Here is a 23,796-nt window from a genome sequence, read left to right as displayed (position 1 = left end):
GTCTGTGACCTGCGCCACAGCTCATGGCAACGCCGGATCCTTAACCCACGGAGCAAGGCCAGGGATTGAACCTGTGTCCTCATGGATGCTAGTTGGGTTCGATGACTGCTGAGCCACTATGGGAACTCCTGATGTTGTTTTTCTAACACCGCCAAGCTTCTCCAGGTCTCAGCAGACATGGCCTGGGTGTCCAACAAATTTAATTCAATCCTGACACTGTCTGGAGACAGCATCAGACCTCACAGGTTAAGGGCTCAGTCCTACCAGACTGCCCCCACCTCAGATGCCCGTCCCAAGTGTAGGGTGTTGTCTATGCTCCAGACTGACTGGTGATAAATCGGAAGTTCCTGCAACCTCCTCCTCGGATTCCTTTAGTTCACTAGAGTGGCTCATAAAACACAGAGGAACATTGACTTATGTTTACCAGTTTATTAGAAAGGGTATCATAGAGGTTGCAGCTGGAGAGAACATACAGCCAGGTCTGGAAGGGTCCTGAGGGCAGGAGCTCCCGTCCTCATGGAATGGGGTTGCACCATCCTCCTGGCACATGGATACAGCCACCAATCCAAAGCTCATCAAGTCTTGTTTAAGAGTTTTGATAGAACTCAATTTGTAGCCCCACTTCCCTTTCTCACCAGTCCTGGGGCGTAGTTGACAATCCTAACCCTAAACCCTTGGTTTTTCTGGTGACCAGCCATCCTGAGGCTATTTATGGTTCTACCCTGTGTCACCTCATTTGGACGAACTCAGGTGTGCTCAAAAGGGGCTCCTTATTTTTTACCCCCGTAGAAAACAGTATCACTGTTCTGATTTCTTAGGAGAAATTGGAAAAGTGATACACATAGTGATTCGAGATCAATAGGAATTTATAGACTATAATTATCCCTTTATTTTATTCTTTATGAATTTTCTGGGCAAAGTTGACCTGTGCGTCTTTGTGTATGTCGGTATGTATGTGCTGACTTGATGCTATACATCTGCAAAGATGCTAATAAATATTTAAATATTCCATCTTGGCTTTTAGTCTCGAGCTTTTTTTTGTCTTATTGGGGCCACACCCACGGCATATGGAGGTTCCCAGGCTAGGGGTCTAATTGGAGCTGTAGCTGCCGGCCTCCACTACAGCCACAGCAATGCTGGATCTTTAACCCATTGAGCGAGGCCAGGGATCAAACCTGCATCGTCATGAATACTAGTCAGATTCATTTCTGCTGAGCCACGGTGGGAACTCCTCAAGTTTTGTTTTGTTTTGTTTGTTTGTTTTGGTTTTTTTTTGTCTTTTTGCTATTTCTTTGGGCCGCTCCCACGGCATATGGGGGTTCCCAGGCTAGGGGTTGAATCGGAGCTGTAGCCACTGGCCTATGCCAGAGCCACAGCAACGCGGGATCCGAGCCGCGTCTGCAACCTACACCACAGCTCACGGCAACGCCGGATCGTTAACCCACTGAGCAAGGGCAGGGACCGAACCCGCAACCTCATGGTTCCTAGTCGGATTCGTTAACCACTGCGCCACGATGGGAATTCCTGTTTTGTTTTTTAAATAAATTATTTTCTGTAACTTGGATAAAGCAGTGTCTCATCAGTTTTTTGGAAAATTAAATGAAACTCTAGTGAAAAAGCAGTAGGTCTCTACATCAGGAATTTACTACATTTTCTTAGATTCTTTGTTGATTTAGTTAATGTTATTGATTGTTGATCTTCCAGTGAACCATATTCGAAATTTGCCTTTTAAATAAATTTCAAGGTGAAGTCTTATTTTCTTTTGTATGGTTATTAGTCTGAGTTCTCCAGAGGAATAGTCAACAGGATGCTGTGTGAGTGTGTGTGAAAAGAGTGGGAGAGATTGATAGAGCAAGAGACGGACTTAAGGAATTGGATAATGTAATTATGCAGACTTGGCCAGTCAAAAAGATGAATGAAAGTAATCCGATGGGGTAGACCAGCAGGCTGGAGATGAAGACGGACCTGCAGTTCTAGGAGTTCCTGTCGTGGCTCAGTGGTTAATGAATCCGACTGGGAACCATGAGGTTGCCAGTTCAATCCCTGGCCTTGCTCAGTGGGTTAAGGATGCGGCGTTGCCATGAGCTGTGGTGTAGGTTGTAGACATGGCTCAGATCCTGCGTTACTGTGGCTGTGGCGTAGGCTGGCGGCTACAGCTCTGATTCGACTCCTAGCCTGGGAACCTCCATATGCTGCGGAAGCGCCCCAAGAAATGGAAAAAAAAAAAAAAAAGAACTGCAATTCCAATCCCAAGGCCTTCTGCTGGCAGAATTCCTTCTTGCTTAGGGGAAGTGAGCCTCTTTGTTCTTTGAAGGCCTTCAGCTGATTGGCTGTGATTCATCCCCATTCTGGAGGGCAGTCTGCTTTCCTTGAAGTCCTCTGACTCAAATGTTAATCTCATCCAAAGGACACCTTCCCAGGAACATCCAGAGTAATGTTTGACCGGATATCCCGCCCGGTGGCCCAGCCAAGTTGCCACATAAAATTAACCATCCCGGATAGTAATATGATAAGCAGGCAAATGCTACTAATTTTATCTTTATAGTCTAATCAGTTTGTTTGGGTTTAGTAACTAAAGAACCAGTTGAACCCTTAAGTAATGGGATGATGACCAGGGATGTGTGTTTCCTGGACATCTGGGAATCTTTCTGAATAAATTGGGGTCCCAAGCGGTTTGCAAGGGAGGAAGCAGCCCTGGGGAGCTGACATTCATTTCCTCCATTCCGAGATGTCCTTGATGCAGAATGACAGTCTCAGTTTTGATAGTAATTTTTCTGACAGGAGCATTTTTGCAGATGCACTTTAAATGGAAATAAGTGATGAATAAATCATGAGGCCGCCTTTCTTCACGTTAATAACATGTGTTGGGTGAGCGCGGTGAGCACACAGGCCTTGTTGGCCTGGCTTGTTGGAGTGTTTGTTCTGTGCAGAAAGGTGTAGCTGGTTAGAAACCTTGTGCTTTTTGCTATAATCAGTAGGCACCTCAAACAGTTTGTCTTCAGGTGCCCGTGGTATGAGTAAGAGACGAGAGTTTTAAGATACATCTTGTCTTGGCCAGGGGACGGCAGACACAGGATTGCAGGGAGCAAGAATAGAGCATCCTGAGTAGGGGTGAGAATGCCTAAGGGGGAGGGGATGACCCCCAGAAATTCCACAACTGCCATTCATTTCATTTAAAAAAATTTTCTTTAGTTTTTTTGTCTTTTTAGGGCCACCCCTGTGGCATGTGAAGGTTCCCAGGCAAGAGGTCGAATCAGAGCTATAGCTGCTGGCCTACGCCGCAGCCACAGTAACACCAGATCCAAGCTGCGTCTGCAACCTACGTACACCACAGCTCACGGCAACACTGGATCGTTAACCCACTGAGCGAGGCCAGAGATCGAACTAGTATCCTCATGGATGCTAGTCAGATTCGTTTCTGCAGAGCCACGACGGGAACTCCTCATTTCATTCTTAAAAACAGCTTTTGGAGTTTCCTCATGGCCTATCGGATTAAGGATCCGGGGTTGTCACTGCTCTTGTTCAGGTCACTGCTGTGCACAGGTTTGATCCTGGGCCTAGGAACTTCTGTGTGCCTTGAGTGCTGCAAAAAAAAGAAAAAAAAAGTGTCTCTACTTTGCTCTTGCAGTTCTCACAAAGGATTTTTTTTTTTAATGCCTTAATGAATTGGCAAAATGTTACCATGTCAGCAAAGCACCTATTTGATCAACAGTAAATTTCCTAGAAAGATTTTCAGATTGCAACTGGTTGATGTGTGTTCACCGACACTCTTCTGGGTACCTGAGCAGTCTTTTTTTCCAGTAATAGTAGAAAACAGGTGTGTATTTGAAGGTGTGGTGGGCCGCAGCTAGAACGGCATGTGGGTATAAAGAGGCTCTCATTCCTTTTATTTTCACAAAGAGAACTCCCTTACTTTCCAGTCTTTGGATGCCGGTGACTATTTGTTAATGCTTTTTTACTTCATGCTGTGCTTAATCAAAACATTGCTTTTGTGAAAATCTGTCTCATTGCTGTAATAACCATACCAAATCTTGCTGTGAAACCATAGTATTAGAAAAGGGAAAAAAAAAAAAAAGGGCAAAAAACCTGATTTTTAAAGGATGAAATACATCATTTGTAAAAATCCAGAGTTCTTCTGGAAAACTGGTGGTCTGCAATACAAAAATGTTATTTTCTTTTTATTATAACTTTGGCAAAGTGATAGAAGTTTCAGAGTATTGGTTGTGTTTTTCATCTTCTTGGCTCGAAGCAGAAAGTAATCTTAAGAGTTCGGTTGATGGTTGTTGACCATGGCCATTCAGCTAGGCAGTGAGATCTTATACCTTCACTCAGTCTTTATCAATGGTTATACTCTAAAATTTTCTTGTCTTTTTCTTTTCTTTTTTCTTTGGAGGGGAGCCTGCCTGCAGCTTGTGGAAGTACCGTAGCTGCAGCAACACCAGATCCTTAACCCACTGTGCCAGGCCGGGGATCGAACCCACACTGCCACAGGGATGACACCAGATCCTTAATCTGCTCTGCCTCAAGGGAGTTCCCTAAAGTTTTCTTTTTCTTTTTTTTTCTTTTTTTTTGTCTTTTTGGTATTTCTTGGGCCGCTCCCGAGGCATATGGAGGTCCCCAGGCTAGGGGTCGAATTGGAGCTGCAGCCGCCAGCCTACGCCAGAGCAACGCGGGATCTGAGCTGCGTCTGCAACCTACACCACAGCTCATAGCAACGCCAGATCCTTAACCCACTGAGCAAGGCCAGGGATCGAACCCGCAACCTCATGGTTCCTAGTCGGATTCGTTAACCACTGCGCCACGACAGGAACTCCAAGTTTTCTTTTCTAATGAACCTAAATTCCTCCTGTAGTCGGTGAAATCCCTATGTTCTATCTTTTATTCATCTTTTATGATCTGTAAATAAAAGCGATCCTCCTCCTTTCTGGGTGGTCAGCTTCAGAGTGAGGACGGTGAGGCTAGTGCAAGTCACTCTGCCTCTTCTGAACCAAGTCCCTCACCTGAGGGCAGCTCTAACACTCATCTTACTTTTGTTTTGTTTTTGTTTTTATTTTTGTCTTTTTGCCTTTTCTAGGGCCGCTCCCTTGGCATATGGAGGTTCCCAGGCTAGGGGTCGAGTCGGAGCTGTAGCCGCTGGCCTACACCAGAGCCACAGCAACGTGGGATCCGAGCCGTGTCTGCAACCTACACCACAGCTCACGGCAACGCCGGATCCTTAACCCAATGAGCGAGGCCAGGGATCAAACCTGCAATCTCATGGTTCCTAGTTGGATTCGTTAACCACTATGCCACGACGGGAACTCCTCCTCTTACTTTTGGATGCTAAATATTCAGGAATGGGAGTTCCCTTCGTGGCTCAGTGGTTGATGGACCCAACTAGGATCCATGAGGATGCGGGTTCGATCCCTGGCCTTGCCCAGTAAGTCGGGGAATCCACTGTTGCTGTGAGCTATAGTGTAGGTAGCAGATGCAGCTGCGATCTGGTATTGCTGTGGCTGTGGTGTAGGTTGGCAGGTGTAGCTCCAATTCGACCCCTAGCCTGGGAACTTCCGTATGCTGTGGGTGCAGCCCTAAAAAAAAAAAAAAAAAAAAAAGATTGAAGAATGTAACGCTAGTTTTCATTGCAGCCCCTAGAAGAGAGTATCCTCCCCAAATCAGAGCTCCTTAGCAGAGATTGGTCTGGAGAAGTGGTTAATCTCCAATGTAGAATTACTCACAGATGCCCTTCAGGAAACTGGTTCCCCTTTTTCTTCCGTTTCTATATTAGCTCTCTGATACTATTCCTCTTTGCCCCCTTGTGGCTTAAAAAAAGCAAAACAAAATAAAAAACCAAAAGGAAAAATATATTCCTGGTTTCCTTTTTTAGAACTAAGGATGCATTTTCTTACGGGGGGGGGGAATTTGAATTTGATTAGGTGATATTGAAATAGACTTGTTAGTACCGTAGTTTAGGTGTATTACAGATTAATTTGATATTGGGAGGTTTGAATGGTAACTTAATCTCCATTTAATAATTACCGTATGTGGGGAAAAATACGAATTTCAGGTTTGATCAGAAACTCAGGAACAGGACTCCCATACAGGCGGTTTTCAAAGGCATTTCCATCTTAGTTTGTTATGATGTGGGTGTCTCCACTCAAGCCTCTCTTTAGAGGTCACTCTTTTAACTCTTTAATAATCGCCCTCACTCTGGCTTGGAGTCCTTTGTTTTTAAAGGGTGCTTTCTCACCCCAGGATGAGCACGTGCTCTCTCTCCCATGGGTCCGGTTCCATCATTTGATGATCTTATTTTTGCGTCGGATGAGACTTGTTGTGACATTGTTGTTTCTGCCTCTGAATTTCCAGCTTTAGCTGAGGGGTCAGCCTTGAGCACATTTGGAAGATATTCTGATCTTTCAGATGCTTCCTTTTTGTGCTTCTGTTCTCAATTCCGAGGGCAATCATTGTCTTTTCAGTTATTTCATTGATCATTAAACCCGCTTTCTTCCCATGACCTTTATTAGCTTTGCCTTTGTATGCACGCAAAATTAACTTTATATTGATTACAAGTGGGTCAGCGTCTCAGCGCAACTCAGCGTCTTTTCAAAATACTCACTGTCTCCCTCTACATGCCACCATGGCAGGGAGAGATGGTTTTCGGAGCATGGGGTGCAGGTTTCTTTAGCTCATTTCCCCATCAGTTCAGCTGACATCCCGTGCGTGAACAGGATTAGCGAGGAACGTCCTTGGTGCTGAAGGTGCAAAGGTCGAAAAGACTTGGTTTGTGGCCAGATGCGTTTATCCAGAGTTTAAGTCTGCGAGTATAGGGTCTCCAGCAGATGGTCCTCAGGATGAGGTTGGGTCAAGGACACATCCAAAACCAGTGTGGGGGAGGCGGAGAGGAGAACACCGCCTGCTAATTATTTTCTGAAGCTTATTTACTTATTTATTTATTTTGGTCTTTTTAGGGCCACACCCGCGGCATATGGAGGGTCCCAGGCTAGGGGTCGAATCAGAGCTGTAGCTGCTGGCCTACACCACAGCCACAGCCACAGCCACGCCAGATCTGAGCCATGTCTGCAACCTATACCACAGCTCACGGCAATGCCGGATCCTTAACCCACTGAGCAAGGCCAGGGATCGAACCCTCAACCTCATGGTTCCTAGTTGGATTTGTTTCCGTTGCGCCAGGATGGGAATTCCTGAAGCTTATTTATTAAAAAACAAACAAACAAAAAAACAAAAAACCCAAACCAAAAAACAAAACCCCTCACGGTGGAAGTGAATTTATCAAATGTACCTTATATATGACTTTCAGCTGGGATGGGTAATTAGGAAGATCCTTGACCAGGAACTGCCTTGTTACGGAGAAGAAAGAAAGAAGAAAATGTTCTATTTCTGATTGGTCCAGTCTTTAGAGATAGGAGTATTCACTCATATTGTTCAATGATTCAGTAAAAAAAAAAAAAAAGAACCAAGTATTCCAAATAAAGATCCATTATTAACCAATTCCCCTGCCCTCCCCCCAGAAAACAAATGGGCAAATTCTAGGTTGAAGCCTGTGTCATTTTTATCGTCAGGGTCATTCAGCTTGTTGCTGTGACATTATGATAAAAATTCTGGATTCTCAAGTTTCTGCTTCGGCATCTCTCAGTGCCATCAGGTATGCTTCCTGGTTAGTATGAGGACTCATGGTTGTCCGGGATCAGGAACCTGTTCAGGTTAAGAGGAATGTCACAAAACGTGCCTAGGGGAAAAAAACCCAAAGCAAAACAAGAAAAAAAACAAAAGCGGAGTTTAATTGTGAAACGGAGAAGGTTTAGAGAAACGCGAAGTGCACAGGCTGTGTGTGTGTATGAGAGGCAGACAGACGCCCCTACAGGAAACTGTCCCCGTAGCTTGGCTGCTGAAGTGTAGCTCTGCTGATCCCCGGGCTGCCCTGCCACTCCACGACTGCCTTCCATCCGAAATTTGGCGGATGTCTTATTTCCTGACATGCTTCTCTGAGGACAGCAAAGGAAAGCATGAGCTTGATTCCCTGAGGGCCTTGTTTTGGGGAGGAGCCCTTGACACGCCTCTGACAGTGCGGTGTGAAATTGAAATGTGCTTTAGAAGGAGAAAACCCCCAGGGTTTTCCATATTCTCAGTGTCTTTCTTTTGACAAAATTAGGATAATTAAAAAAAAAAAAATTCCGGAATTATTCTTTTAAAAGGTTGACCCACAGGGCTTTTTTTCCTCTTGGTGTGTGTTTGTTTGTATAGTTGTCTACATTAGCAGGTCTGATATTCGTAGTTGTAATTCTAAGAGAAGATGGCTATTCATCTTTTTGCTTTTAAGCTTCCCTTCTCCTTCTCTGGCTGCTCCCCGATAGTTTCCTTTGCTCCCCTCCCTCCTCTGTCCCCTTTCCTCAGTCTTGGGTTCTCTGCTCCAGCTACCCTGCTGCCTTGGTAAATCTGCCTCGGCCCTGGCTGGAAATAGCATCCATTTCACAAAATGTTTATTCCCGCCCAGGCCTTTCTCCCAGAATCCAAACTTGAATGATGGCCGCACATTCAGCCAACAGACATGTTGAACTTGACGTGTCGAAAATCCAACACGTGATGTCTACTTCCATCCCTCCACTCCCTCAAAACCTGCAACCCCCCTGCGTCCCCCTAAGGCTGTCTTTGACTCACCTGTTGGCAACTCTGTCGGTTAGGTCAAAACCTTTGTAGAAACCATTGCCACCTCTCTTCTCGCATAATTTATAGCCAGTCCACGAGAAAATCCTCCAAATATACCTTCAGAATAGAGCCTTGGACGATACCGTCAAGATCGATCCAGCCAATGAGCCCTTCATTCCACCCCAACTGCCACCACCTTGGTCCAAGCCACCATCCTTTGTTGCTAGGGTTATGGAATAGCCTTGTGGCAGATTAGCCTCTCCGCTCGCCCCTCCGTTCTCAACGTAGCACCCAACCTGGTCCATTGAAAATGAAAATTAGAGAGTTCCCATCGTGGCTCAGTGGTGAACGAACCCGGTGGGTGTCCATGAGGATGAGGGTTCAGTCTCAGGCCCCACTCAGTGGGTTGGGGATCTCCAGCGTTGCCATGAGCTGTGGTGTAGGTTGCAGACGTGGTTCAGATCTGATGTTGCTGTGGCTGTGGTGTAGACGGGCAGCTACAGCTCTGATTTGACCCTTAGCCCGGGAACCTCCATATGCCGTGGGTGTGGCCTAAAAAGACAAAAGGCAAAAAAATTAGATGAGGCTACCCCTCTCAAAACCCTGCCAAGGCCACTCAGATTCCTTGGACATGCTCCCACCTTAGGGCCTTTGCTCTGGAGTCTCCTGCCTGGACTGCTCTTTCCCTCTCTAGCCTCAGCCCCGACCCTCATCTCCTTCAAGTCAGATCTTACCTGTCCAATGAGCTTATCCTGACCACACTCAGTCACAGGGCGCGAGCCTCTTTTTCTCTCTACCCTGTTCTACCTTTTCTTTCCACGTGCTTATCACCTTCTCATATACTAAAGAGAAGGATTCCTGCATGGTACTCGCCAGCCCCATGGAGCCCTTTACACTTTTTTATTTTTGCTTTTTAGGGCCACAACCAGAGCATATGGAGGTTCCCAGGCTAGGGGTCCAATCGGAGCTGTAGCCGCCCATCTACACCACAGCTACAGCAGTGCGGGATCTGAGCCACATCTGTGCACTACACTACAGCTCACAGCAATGCCAGATCCTTAACCCACTGAGCAAGGCCAGGGGGCAAACCTGCATCCTCATGGATGCTCGTCAGAGTCGCCTTAGCCACTGCGCCACGCCGGGAACTCCTCCATTTTAATTAATGAAAATTAAGTCCAAAAATTCAGTCCCTCAGTCACACGAGCTGCATTTCAAGTGCTCGAGAGTCACGTGTGGCTGGCGGCTACTGTATTAGGGCAGACAGAGAGCTGTTTCCATCATCTCAGGAAATTTTGTTATGAGGGGTAGGCAAGATGGGCAGAAGGGTGTCAAAAGATACGGACTTCTCCTTTTAAAGTCCATCAGTCCTGGGACGTATAGTACAGCATGGTGACTCTAGTTAATAATATTGTGTTGCGTATTTGAAAGTTGCTAAGGGGATCCATCTTAAACGTTCTTACAAGGAAGAAAAGGTATAACTATGGGTGGTGACGGATGTTAATTAGACTTCTCATGGTGGTCATCTCACCATATATACAAATAAGGAATCATTGTGTTGGGCACCTGAAACTAATACAATTGTATCGTCAAGTATATCTAAATAGAAAAATTTATTGGACTGCTCTGCTATAGAATTTACTCATTTATTGTTTCGTGTTTATTCTGTCTCACATGCAAGAACATAAACTTCACAAGGCATAGGTTTTCCTCTTTTTCTTTCTTTCTTTTTTTGGGGGGGGCCACACCCATGGCACATGGAGGCTCCCAGACTAGGGTTTGAATCGGAGCTGTAGCTGCCAGCCACAGCCACAGCAATGCGGGATCCAAGCCCCGTCTGCGACCTATACCACAGCTCATGGCTGGATCTTTAACCCACTGAGCAAGGCCAGGGATCAAACCTGCGTCCTCATGGATACTAGCTGGGTTTGTTAACCACTGAGCCGCTCTGGGGACTCCCATCTAATTCTAAGATTAATCATCTGTCAGTACCTACGTAAGTATTGTCTTATACAAAACACGGTAGATGTTATATATATTACTAACGCTAGACATCAAAAATGAAAAGATAATGTGAAAAGGAAATTCATATTGATTTATAGGAATAAGGATTCATACCTTGATAGTGAAGAAGCAGCTATATGATTACTTGATGGTAGCCTAGTGTAACTGATAACAGCACTGCGTCACAGTAACCCAGCTTCTAACTAACAAATGAATTGTAATACAGTTCTTATGGCGTATACTGTTATGGTCCTATTTATAATACAGCACTGGAAACATTGTTATATTTAAAAAAAAACAAAAACAAAAAAACTACCTGCCTGTGATGATAGGCAGTTTCATCAGGAGAGAGAGAGGCATCTTGTAAGGTAGTGGGATTCTTCGAAAGCAAAGTTATAAAACAGTAAGAAAACTAACACGCGGTTAGTTTTACGTTTAATATCACTCACTTTATGCCCGTGAAAGGATATGCTGTCCCTTTGAATACGGTTGCCCACGATGTATAATGAATGCTTAGGTGATGGTGACACGGAAACGTCTCATAGAGGTCTTGCTGTACGGTTATTAGATTTTCGCATGAACACACACACGTACACAACAGATTCGTGTGTTCATTATACGGCGTGGTGCATATTTACTGTGCAGTAGATGGAAGTGGATCCTCATCTTCACGCTGAGCAGGAGGAGGGGGAGGGAAGGGGCTGGTCTTGTGGTCTCAGGGGTGGCAGAGCTGGGAGAGGCTGGTAGAAGAGGCAGGCATTCTCGGGCGTTCTGTAAATACAGCATCATTTCTGCCTGATGCTGTTGCCTTTTCATTTCTCTTTAAGTATTGCTGTACGACGCCACGCCTTCTTCCACCATCTGCTTTCGTCTCTGTGCCCTTATCTAAGAAAGGGTCCCTGTCGTAAAAGAAGGCCAGAGCAGTCTTGCATCACCAGAACCCTTCTGCCGCCTGGTCTGGGGTCCATTTGTTCTCTGGCCCTGCTGCTTCTCTGTCTTCTTCCTCATCATCTTGGCCCTGGGGTGGAAGCACTCAGCTCCATCAAGTCACCTTCTGTTCCTTCCTCCAGTGCGGTGTCTGTTAGCTCTTGAATTTCTCCAAGATCCACATCTGGAAGCCCTCCTTCCCCATCCCCACCCCCAACCCCCTTCTTAAAACCATATCCAGTGTCTCTTTCTTGCTTTCTGTGATGGGCTCTTTCGTAAATCCTGGGAAGTCCTGCCCAACAACTGGACACAGTTCTCTGCAGCAGGAATTTATGGTTTCTGGCTTGATAGCTTTCAGGCGTTTTTCTCTGCCAATGATGGCATCTGCAGTGGTGTGATCCTTCCACGCTTTTGTAATGTTCTATCAGGGATCTGACCATCCTGACCATAGAGTACCATGCGTATCTGTCCTTCTGACCCCCTGACCTCAAGGCTAAACTAGAGACATTGTGCTTGGGGGCAGAACTCCTGAGGTCTGGATGGCCAGGGCATGGTCCAGTATCACAGAACTTTGAAAGACAGCCCCTCACCAGCAAGGTGCTTCCTGACATCAGGGACAAAGCATTGATGGACCCAGTCTAGAAAAATATTCTCATTGTCCAGGCCTTCTTGGACAACTGAAAGACCGGCAGCTGGTGTTTCTCATTTCTCTTCCAGGCACAGGAGTCAGTGGCTTTATAGTGAAGGGCGCTCCTGATCATACAGGAAGGGACAGGCTTCTGTCCAGAATGGTAAAGTTAGCCTTTCCATTCCTGCCTTAAATCCTAGTGCTGGCTTCTCTTCCTTACCCATAAATATCCTTTGCAACTCCCCCCCCCCCCCCAGACTAGGACACTTTCAATGACATTAAAAACCTGATCAGGCAGTTGTCCTTTCTCCGTTGTGGTTTTCTTTGCTGGGAATTCCTTTGCTGCCTCTTGGTTGGCAAACGCCGTTTCTTCTGTTATCTTGACATGTTAAAAGCCAAACCTCTCTCTAAAATCATCAAACCATCTTTTGCTGGCACACATTCTCCAGCTTTAGATCCTCCACCTTCTTTTTGCTTTATTGGCTTTTTGAATCACATTCGTCTATAGGTGATGCCTTTCTGTAGCAGTCTCGTACTCACATAAAAGCTGCATTTTCGGTATGAGATAAAAAGACATTTCACAAAAAGGGTTTCCATGTCTGCTGGCGGAGCGGCCTCGACGGCTTCATGAATTCCTTTTTTCTTTTTTTGCAATGGCCCTCATGCTGGATTCATTTCTCTTGAAGTGGCCGGCACCTGCCGCTGCAGACCTCAATTTATGGTGCATATCAAGCATTCACCTTTCTCTCGTCATGTCCTGACTTTTTTCTCTGCTGCTTGCAAGCCCTTCCAGCATCACTAGCCGCATGTTGTATGGGTCCTGTGGTGTTATTCAAGGGTCATGGTGTTGCACTAACCCCAGTGAAAACTACAACAACCACGAGAGTTTGCTCTTTACGGCAATTCTCAATTTACTGGAGAGACGAACCGCTCATGTGGAGGTGATGAGCCTCACGCGGCAGTACTTGCAACACTTGTGCTCAGTAGCAACAGGAGGTGGCGATGAAATGATGCAGTAGGTACTACTTTATGCAGTTATGATGTAATACTGTGTCTTTACATTTGTTTACGTTTTTTCCTCGACTGCGAATGGTGTCGTGTATGGTCCATCAGTGTTTAAGTTTTGATATGTATATTTTATGGTAGTAAATGATGAGACTGGTGTCTACATTTATTTTATGCATTCTCAACAAACCTAACTTTTTTTTTTGTCTTTTTGCTATTTCTTTGGGCCGCTCCCGCGGCATATGGAGGTTCCCAGGCTAGGGGTCGAATCGGAGCTGTAGCCACCGGCCTACGCCAGAGCCACAGCAACGCGGGATCCGAGCCGCGTCTGCGACCTACACCACAGCTCACGGCAACGCCGGATCCTTAACCCACTGAGCAAGGGCAGGGACTGAACCCGCAACCTCATGGTTCCTAGTCGGATTCGTTAACCACTGCGCCACGACGGGAACTCCCTAACTTTTTCTTAATTTGGGATATTTCTAGGCCCTGGGGTACATCTGTGAGCTTTTTCAAATTGTCACAAATCTCCAAAAACTTCGTGTGTGTGTGTGTGTGTGTGTGTGTGTGTGTGTGTGTGTGTGTATCTCCACATATAAAGTTCCCACCTTTGTTGCTCAGGGGCCATTGCATGTTGAACTGAATGGAATTATCATTTTATTTAAAAATTACTTAATTGAATTTCTTTTTTTTTTGTCTTTTTTGTTGTTGTTGTTGTTGTTGTTGTTGCTATTTCTAGGGCCGCTCCCACGGCATATGGAGGTTCCCAGGCTAGGGGTCGAATCGGAGCTGTAGCCGCCAGCCTACGCCAGAGCCACAGCAACGCGGGATCCGAGCCGCGTCCGCAACCAACACCACAGCTCACGGCAACGCCAGATCGTTAACCCACTGAGCAAGGGCAAGGACCGAACCCGCAACCTCATGGTTCCTAGTCGGACCCGTCAACCACTGCGCCACGACGGGAACTCCTGAATTTCTATTTCAGTTCATGAAATAATTATTTTAATAAAAATATTTGCAGCTAACAGTTTTGGATTGCTTTTGTGCTGAGCCTGGCACCAGACTAGTTATTTCATGGGGCTTGTTTAATTGCATTCTTAGAATTGTGTGCAAGTGTGTGTGAAGTCCCCACCATAGAGGCCAAGGAATAGGAGTAGAGAGGGTAATTGGCTTGACCCAGGACACACACCAGCCTGGGACCTGGTGCATCTGACTTCCAGTGGTTAGGGCCTAGCCAGTGCTCAGTTATTCTGCTTCCTGAGCTTTGAGTTAATTTTGCAGTTCAGATTAAATCTGCCCTTTTACCCATCTTTTCATAGGGAAATTAAAACGAATGCCTTTTTTTAAAAAAAACAAAAAGGAAATATTATACTCAATGCTGAGTTGTCTTGGCAACACAGAGTGAGTTCAGGATCAAGTTTTATTTAAAACCTCGATTCACTTGAGTGAAGAGCTTAGGTTTCAATACCTTAAAAAAATGATTCATCCCCAAATACTGACATGAAATACATTCTTAGAATTGCAGTTAGAGAAGAGATAAAACCTGCCCCTTTTCGATTGTCCAGATTTTAGCCTGAATTTTGTTGATTTGATGTCTTGGGTATTCTTGCAACCTGCTTATATCCAAGTAGATGGTGCTCGTGTATGTGTGAAATGAAGTCAACCTCCTGGAAACTACGGCACAAGCCAGCAGTGAAAACTAGCTTCATTTTCGCCAGATTTGTTGTTGTTGTTGTTCCGGGGGTGATGGTGACTGGGATTGAAGCAGTTTGAGAAACCAGGATAAAGGTGATGATAAAAACAAATCCTTGATGGGTGCTCTTAGGGTGTGTGCTCCTGGCGCTCTGCTAAAGCTTTTCCGTCTCTTAGTCCCATTCTCTCCTTTAATTCCCATTTCTCATTTCCATTATTTCATTTAATTCTCACAAGCATCCTTTGAGTCAAGTCCTGCTTATAGTTAAGGGAATGACATTTCAGAGATGGCCGTTACATGACTGAGAGGTTGTACCGACACGATCCCCCCCAGTCTCTGTGGAGACTCCGGATCCTTTAGGGAGAATATAGTTTTCAAAAAGAACCTGAAGATGATGGATGGAATTATATACAGCAAAAGGAGATACGTTTTTATTTGCGTTTTCATGCTCTTTCCAGGTCTTTCCAGCTCTGTGTTAGATTGAGGGGCTTTCACACATGCTTTCAGCCTCGAGGCAGGAGCGGTGCTTCTCGACCCCCGCCGACACTCGAGTCACTTGGGGAGCGGTTCAAAAATAGGGGTGTTTTGGGAGTTCCCGTTGTGGCTCAGTGGTTAACGAACCCGACCAGTATCCATGAGGATATGGGTTCGATCCCTGGCCTTGCTCAGTGGGTTAAGGATCTGGCATTGCCATGAGCTGTGGTGTGGGTCGAAGATGCGGCTCAGATCCCGAGTTGCTGTGGCTGTGGTGCAGTCCGGCGACTGCAGCTTCGATTCAACCCCTAGCCTGGGAACCACCATATGCCTTGGATGAGGCTCTAAAAAGACAAAAAAAAAAAAAAACCCAAAATATGCGTTCTCAGTTTCATCCCCAGAGATTGCAGTTTAATTGGCTTGGGATGCTGCCTGGACCCTGGGTTTTTTTTTAAAGATCTTCAGAAATTCCAGCATCACTAGGGTGGAGAGCCAATGGTGTGTGCCCATAGTTTCCCAGACTTGTCTGCATATCGTAAGCGCCTGGTGAGCTTCAGAAACTGATGCTCTTATGCCAGTTCCCCAGAGATGGTGATTTCCTTGGCGCGTGCTGGGGCCTGGAGCTCGGAACTTTGAAGATTCCCCGGGCGGTTCCTGTGTACCTACAAGCTTGGGGACGCCTGGTTCAGGCAGTGGAATTTGACCCTGGCTGCACCTTAGAATCACCTGAGGAACTTTTAAAGCTCCCAGGACCCCGGCTTGCACCCACTCCAGTTAAAGTCAGTCTTTGGCGGTAGACTTGCCAGCGGTATTCGATATTCTCCAGGTGATTCCAATATGAAGCCAAGGGCGAGAACCACAGGTTTCTTTTTTGGGGGGTGGGGTGGGGGGGTGCTGTGTGCAGCGGATTGGTATGCCATCTCAGGTCCCCAACCAAGGCTGCAGCAGTGAAACGCCGAGTCCTAACCGCCAGACCACCAGGGAGCTCCCTTGCAGTTTTCTCCTTTTTCTCTCCTCTGTTCTTCTGGACCAGAGCTACGTTCAGTTTATCAATTCAAAATACCTGAGGCGTTGAGGGGGCAATGATTGGTATAGAAGAGGCTTTTCCTGTGTAGCTGTACTGAGTTCATTTTCTTCAGCCAGCGTGAAAGAATGCAGAGCTAAGCAACTTATGGAAAGTAATACGTTCCATGTTCCAAGTAATTAGCTAATAACAAAGTTAGTTTTGCCTGCTTGTATTGATGTAGTTTAATTAGTACTAAAACCAATGATGAGTCTGCTGATTTAATCTAGGGGTTTTTTTTTCCTCTGATTTAATAATTTTGGGTCTCCCCCGCTGCCCCACCTCCGCCGCTGTTTTCTATTGTTTGGCTGGTATCAAAAATGACTTTGCCCTCTAGTATCAAGGAGCCATTAAGAAAAATTTTAAACATTGTAATTAAGGGGAGTTCCTATCATGGCTCAGTGTTTAACAAATCCGACTAGGAACCATGAGGTTGTGGGTTCCATCCCAGGCCTTGCTCAGTGGGTTATCGATCCAGCGTTGCTGTGAGCTATGGTGTAAGTTGCAGACTCGGCTCAGATCCCGAGTTGCTGTGGCTCTGGCATAGGCCAGCGGCTACAGCTCCAATGAGATCCCTAGCCTGGGAACCTCCATATGCTGCAGGAGCGGCCCTAGAAAAGGCAAAAAGACCAAAAAAGAAAAAAAAAATTGTAATTAAGAAAGATAAAAGCGATGCCTTCTATGTGTGCCTTTTTGAGCTTGCTCCTTTTTGCCGCATTCTGCAGGAGTACCAGGTGTCAAGGAAGAACGCTTTGAGGAAGGAATGACAGTCAAACACTGCGCCTTGTCCCTTGTGGGAGAACCCATCATGTACCCAGAAATCAACAGGTTTGTGAAGCTGCTGCACGAGTGTAAAATCTCCAGCTTCCTGGTCACAAACGCACAGTTCCCCGCGGAAATCAGGTGAGCGGTCCAGCTTGTTACGGTGCTGCTGCTTGAATCTGTGTTTGACTGAAAAGTCAAACTAACAGGCATTAATAAATTCAAAAAAAGGATTTATTGATTCCCAGCTACACACAGATGTTGGCCTTGGGGGGGCAGTGGTGGTCCTGCTCTTAAAAATCTCTTCTCTTGGGAAAGATAACACTATTTTTTCAAAAACAGAGGCACAAATAAATTGCTGGAGGAATTCAAAAGAGAAGCCTTTTTTTTTTTTTAAAGATAGGAGAAGCAGAACAAAACATCTCAGAGAAGGCATCATTACATTGGGGTCTTAAACCATGGCTAGGATTGGTACCTGGGGAGATAGGAAACTTGATTTTTAATAAGAACTGTCTGAGGAGTTCCCGCTGTGGCGCAGTGGCTTAAGACTCCCGACTGCAGTGGCTTGGGTCGCTGTTGAGGAGCAGGTTTGATCCCCAGCCCAGTGCACTGGGTTAAAGGGTCTGGCATTGCCACAGCTCAGATTCAGTCCCTGGTCCGGGTGTGGTGTATGCCATGGGTGTGGCCATTGAAAAAAAAAAAAAAGAACTATGCAAGAAAGATATGGCGTTAGGATATTTACATACCATTATGTAAATATCGTGGATTGACCCACAGAGTGTGTGAAAGATTCTGGCAGCTGGAAAGCAAGTTGGAGAGGGTGAGATTGGATTGTAGAGGACTTGGAATGCTCTTCTGCAGAGTGATCTTGCTTTCTGCAGAGTCATCCGTTGGCATGGTGTAAAGGGGGTGAGCCAAGAGGCGGGAAACTGGATGGGAGAGTTTATGTGTGTTTAGGTAAGAGTGAGAAGGACGAAAGCAAGACAGAATGAAGAGTCTTAAAAAGGCAGCCTTGAGGCCTGATAGATAAGTTTGTTTGGCTCTGTGGGCCCTGCTTAGAAGAGGTCATACATGATGATTCTGACAGTTCCAGCAGTGTTGACTGGTGGGCTTGCAGGGCCCTGTGACAGTCTAGGGCTCTCGTAAGGAAGGAGCAGGTTTCGGAGGTAAGATGACGAGGTTGGTCTGGCTGACTGGGAGGGAGGGTGTGGAGTCGACCATCTCCTGGGGCTTTGTGTTATGCTTGTACTGTGCACAAATTACAGCAGCAAACCCCTTAACTTTTCCTGAGTTGTCATTTACTTGTACCTTCTTCATTAGACTTGAGTCCCTGGGCCAATGGCCCCTGCTTCTTTATCTTTATGTCACTAAGTATTATGCCGGGCACACTGTAGGTGCTCACAGATGGTGGGTGGAATATTGGGGAGATTCCCCCCCTAGGAAGACATTTAATAATTTAAAATTCAAGTGCGTTTTATAAAAATCGGCCAGTAAGATGTAGCAAGAATGATCTCATATGCAAACACATGCACAAAGTCAGTTTAAAATTTAACATCACAGGAGGGCACAGTCTTTAGGGCATTAGCCTGCTGTGGCCTCCTTTGCCTGGGAAAGCAATACAGCTGCATTTTTCTCCTTCCCTCCCCTACCTCACCCCCAAAAATTAACATCGTAGGAAAACAGAGAGTTGATTAAAATTATTAGCTCCTAGGCAATAATATGGAGATCAGTAATATTATCACAAAGATAGCTAAGGTATTACTTTCTGAAGTCATATAAAAAGAAGTTAAAAGAAAAAGTTTGTAAAAAGTCAGTGTGTAAATTTTGCATAGAGTCACCATTCCTATTTTTTTTTTTTTGTCTTCTTGCCTTTTCTAGGGCTGCTCCCGCAGCACATGGAGCTTCCCAGGCTAGGGGTCGAATCGGAGCCATAGCCACCGGCCTACGCCAGAGCCACAGCAACACGGGATCCAAGCCATGTCTGCAACCTACACCACAGCTCATGGCAACGCCCGATCCTTAACCCACGGAGCAAGGCCAGGAATTGAACCTACAACCTCATGGTTCCTAGTCAGATTCGTTAACCACTGTGCCACGACGGGAACTCCACCATTCCTATTTTTATTCGTTTTTATTTTTATTTATTTTTTGTCTTTTTAGGGCCGTGGCATTTGGAGGGTCCCAGGCTAGGGCTGAATCAGAGCTACAGCTTCTGGCCTACACCACAGCCACAGCAATGCCAGATCTCATCCGTGTCTGTGACCTACACTGCAGCTTACCATAGCACCAGATCCTTAACCCACTGGGCGAGGCCAGGGATCAAACCTCGTCCTCATGGATGCTAGTCAGATTGGTTTCCGCTGAGCCATGACAGAAACTCCACCATTCCTATTTTTAAAGTTTTATGTTTAAAATCTTTGACTTTTCGGATGGCTCATGAGGGTGAATCGGATAGAGTGGTGTGGGGACACACACGCATACTTGCATACATAGAAAAAAACGAGTCTGTCCCAAATTTAAGACATGCAGTTGTTGTCCCTGGTATCTGAGCAGAATTAGTTCCAGGACTCCCTGCAAATACCCAAATCCATAAATGCTCAAGTCCCTTTTATAAAATGCTATATAGTATTCACATATAACCCATGCAATCCTCTCCTGTACTTTAACTCCAGATTACTTATAATGCCTGATACAATGTAAATGCTGCGTAACTAGCTGCTGGTAGGTGGCAAACTCAAGGTTTGCTCTTGGGAACTTTCTGGAACTGCCCCCCCCCCCACCTTTTGTCTTTTTAGGGCTGCACTTGTGGCATATGGAAGTGGTCAAATCAGAGCTCCAGGTGCCAGCCTACACCACAGCCACAGAAATCAGTGCCAGATCCCAGCTGCATCTATGACCTGCACCACAGCTTGCAGCAATGCCAGATCCTTAACCCACTGAGCGAGGCCAGGGATCGAACCTGCATCCTCATGGATACTAGTTGGGTTCTTAACTTGCTGAGCCACAATGAGACATCCTTGAATATGTTTGATTCACGGTCGGTTGAGTCTGTGGAGCCCTCAGAAATGGGGCCTCCTGAAATGCTTAAAGGAATTGAACTTCTAGGAGTGGCGTGTAGAATGATGACCAGAGAGAGTGATCCATCGTCTGATAATACACAGTATTCTTGTGAATGCCATCAGGGATTGAGGAGAGATGATAGAGAATTAAATAAGACGTGTACGTGAACGCCGTCCAAGAGAAAACGGGAAGGAAATACTTCTCTCGGTGCAGATAATGCCGTTTTATTTCTGTGAATCAGGAGGAATCTAAATACTAATTGTCTCTGGCGTCCTAGTTTCCTTCAGAAGAACAAGGCTATGGCACAGAGGTCATGCATTTTGGAAATTAGCCCTAATGTTTCTCGCGCTAATTCTATACTTTGTTCATTTGACTCAGCTATTAGGTGAACTTCCTGCAACCATTTCATCTTTGAGCACGTGCTAAGAAGTAACAATGGTCTCCGGCTAGTTGCATGGGGACTACTATTTTTTTCTGTTAATGAAATATTTCTTTTCCAAATGACTGCAGGACCTGACTCATCTTCTGGTCATCTTTGGAAGACAATCTTGACTTTGTCAGCTGATCTTCCCTGGACCCACCTGCAGGCATTACATTCAGGCTAGGGGCCTTTTCAGGACACTTCACTTTTCTTGAGGAGGCCCTCAGTCTCCCCTCCAGCTCCAAAGCATATGGCTCTTTGCCGACAGTCCTCCCACCAAAGGGAGTTGTCACAGCGAGTGGTCCCCGAGGGTTTGTGGAAGAGAGAAGCCAATACTGTTGCAAGTGAGAAAGCTGGTACACGCTAGGTAGCTTTATGTTTTTGTTTGTCATCACACAGGCTAATTAATAAAAACGACAAAAATGTGTAAGACACCTAATGATAGAGCTGGTGGTGATTGAACGATAAAAGGCCTTTCTCTGGAGAGAAGCCCACTTGGTTCCACAAAAACAAGTGCCTTTATGATGGTTTTTTTTGTTTTGTTTTTTGTTTTTTTGCTTTTCAGGGCCACACCTGCAGTATGTGGAGGTTCCCAGGCTAGGGGTCCATTTGGAACTAAGCTGCCAGCCTATACCACAGCTAACGGCAACGCCGGATCCTTAACCCACTGAGCGAGGCCAGGGATCGAACCCGCAACCTCCTGGTTCTTAGTTGGATTCACTTCCTCTGCGCCATGACGGGAACTCCTGTAATGGTATTTTTGGGGTTTTTTTTTGTTTTTGTTTTGGTTTTTTTTTTTGTCTTTTTTTTTTTTGCTATTTATTGGGCCGCTCCCGCGGCATATGGAGGTTCCCAGGCTAGGGGTCGAATCAGAGCTGTAGCCACCGGCCTACGCCAGAGCCACAGCAACGCAGGATCTGAGCCGCGTCTGCGACCTACACCACAGCTCACGGCAACGCCGGATCGTTAACCCACTGAGCAAGGGCAGGGATCGAACCCACAACCTCATGGTTCCTAGTCGGATTCGTTAACCACTGCGCCACGACGGGAACTCCTATAATGGTATTTTTGATGTGCATGTAACTGGTAACTCATAGCTTGTATCAGTTATCTGTAACCACTTGCCCTAAAACGGAGTCACTCACACTAGCAACCATGTATTTAGCTCATAAATCTGTGGATCGGCTGGGCGGTCTTTTCATCTTGGCTGACTGTGCTGGTCTCAGTGGTGTGCATGTGTCTAGTAAGTTGATGGATCCACTGGGCGGCTGATTTATGATGGCCTTGCCTGGGACAGCTGGGGCCTCCATGTAGCCTTTTATCCTCAGCAAGCCTGAAGTTGATCACATGGTGGCAGGGTTTCAAAGAGCAGCCAGAAAGGACAAACCCCAATGCACAGGCATCATTCAAGCCTCTCTTGTGCCACATTTGCTCACTCGTCCTTGGCCAAAGCAAGTCACATGGCCGAGCAGGGAGGCAATGAAGGGACCTTCAAAGCTACAGGTCAACAGGACACAGGCATAGAGGAATTATGGCCATGTTTGTAGGCTACCGTATAGCACAGCAGACCATATCTTGTACTTGGCAAGGAGGGTAACCTTGAACCTACTGGGACTCAGTCTGTTTTGGAACTCAGTTTTTAAACACTTTTAGGTATGCGGGAAGGCTTGGAGGTTTCTTAAGAAGCCTCAGACTGACAATTGATAAGGAGTAGGTTTTATTTGTCCTGAACCGTTGTTGGTTTTGTTTGTTTGTTTTTGTTGTTGTTTTTTTTTTGTTTGTTTGTTTGTTTTGGTAAACCAACATTTAAGATCCAGAGATTTTGCATAAGAGAGATTTCTGACCTTGGAAAAAAAGACATCTAGCAAAAATTGTCAAGAGCCAAGTATGAAGCTCTGTTTTCACAACACCAGAACACTTCACTCCTAGCTGTTTTTTGTTTTTTTTTTTTTTTTCTTTCCTCACAACACTTCTGACACCAGATGTGTGGTTTTCCCCACATCCAGCAGTTCTCCAGTTCTCTGCAGAGGTGTGTGTGGGTATGGGGATGGCCCTTCTAGTTCAAGCTGTGTACAGGGAAGAGGAGGCAAAAAACAACTAAGTTAAATTTTAAAAAGGTTTGTTGGAGTTCCTGTTGTGGCTCAGTGAGTTAAGAACCCAACCAGTATCCATGAGGATGCAGGTTCTATCCCTGGCCTCGGCTCATTGGGTTAAGGATCTGGCAGTGCTGTGAGCTGCGGCATAGGTCACGGATGCAGCTCCAATCTGGTGTTGCTGTGGCTGTAGTGTAGTTTGGCAGCTGCATCTCCACTTTGACCCCTAGCCTGGGAACTTCCATATGCCACAGGTGTGGCCGTAAAAAGGAAATACATAAAAAATTAAAAAGCTCTGTTTTTTAAGGCTCAGGGTTGAAACTTGGCTTAGAAATGGGTGAAAATCCATGGTTCCTCAGAAAAATGGCTGAGTCTTAATAAGAGCAGTAACCTTTGTCATGTGTTACCATGTCCTCTTCCATTCCCACTTCTCTGGCTCTGCAAATAGTTTACTACAGTCATGGTAAAAACCAAATAGCCTTGCAGCCAGAGGAAGGGACACAGCAGAGCTGGAACCCTTTCAAAGTCCCATTCCCAGAGAATTGTCCGTATATGGCTTGCATGGCAGTTCCCTAGAAACTCACTCACAGGGGTTGTGTTCACTCAAAGTGATTCAGAGTTTGTCCAGTCCAAAAAGCCTTTTGCTCGGGTGTTTCTCATGAATAATTATCGGCAATTGTTTAGCTTCCCAGCTGCCTGAGGCAGCAATAACAGTTGGTGCAAACAGGAAGCTAACCACATACTTTAAAGGAAAAGCTGGGGAATGAGTTGTCCGTAGGGGACTTTGAGAAGCTCCAGCATGTTCCCAGGAATCTGGAAGACCACATACATGGGCAGGGCTGTGGGTATGCCCGGGAAGACTTGAAAGGCCCTGTGCTCTCACCTCTACCTGATATTGATGCCTTGAGCAAGTAGACAGTGAAAACTAAGGCAGAGTTGTCAGCTGCCTGCTTGGGCATTGAAGGCTTGCCCTAAGACACACACAGAGCCCCTCAACAAAGACTAGGGGACTTATTGATTGAAGGC

The 23,796-nt window shown here is 45.9% G+C and overlaps 1 protein-coding gene across 2 annotated transcripts in view; it reads left to right on the top strand.

The window, feature by feature from the left end:
* LOC125127220 (S-adenosyl-L-methionine-dependent tRNA 4-demethylwyosine synthase TYW1) overlaps positions 1 to 23,796 on the top strand; it is a 142,539-nt gene that overhangs the window by 55,494 nt on the left and 63,249 nt on the right. For both annotated transcript variants that reach the window (XM_047779925.1, XM_047779927.1), the window contains exon 12: positions 17,160 to 17,337. In XM_047779925.1, the coding sequence (XP_047635881.1) occupies positions 17,160 to 17,337 (178 nt within the window). The remainder of the gene's footprint in view (positions 1 to 17,159; positions 17,338 to 23,796) is intronic.

Source organism: Phacochoerus africanus, chromosome 5 (assembly GCF_016906955.1).
Source record: "Phacochoerus africanus isolate WHEZ1 chromosome 5, ROS_Pafr_v1, whole genome shotgun sequence".
Taxonomy (NCBI): domain Eukaryota; kingdom Metazoa; phylum Chordata; class Mammalia; order Artiodactyla; family Suidae; genus Phacochoerus; species Phacochoerus africanus.
Note: the sequence above shows the minus strand (reverse complement) of the source record. Positions and strands in the feature narration are given on the sequence as shown.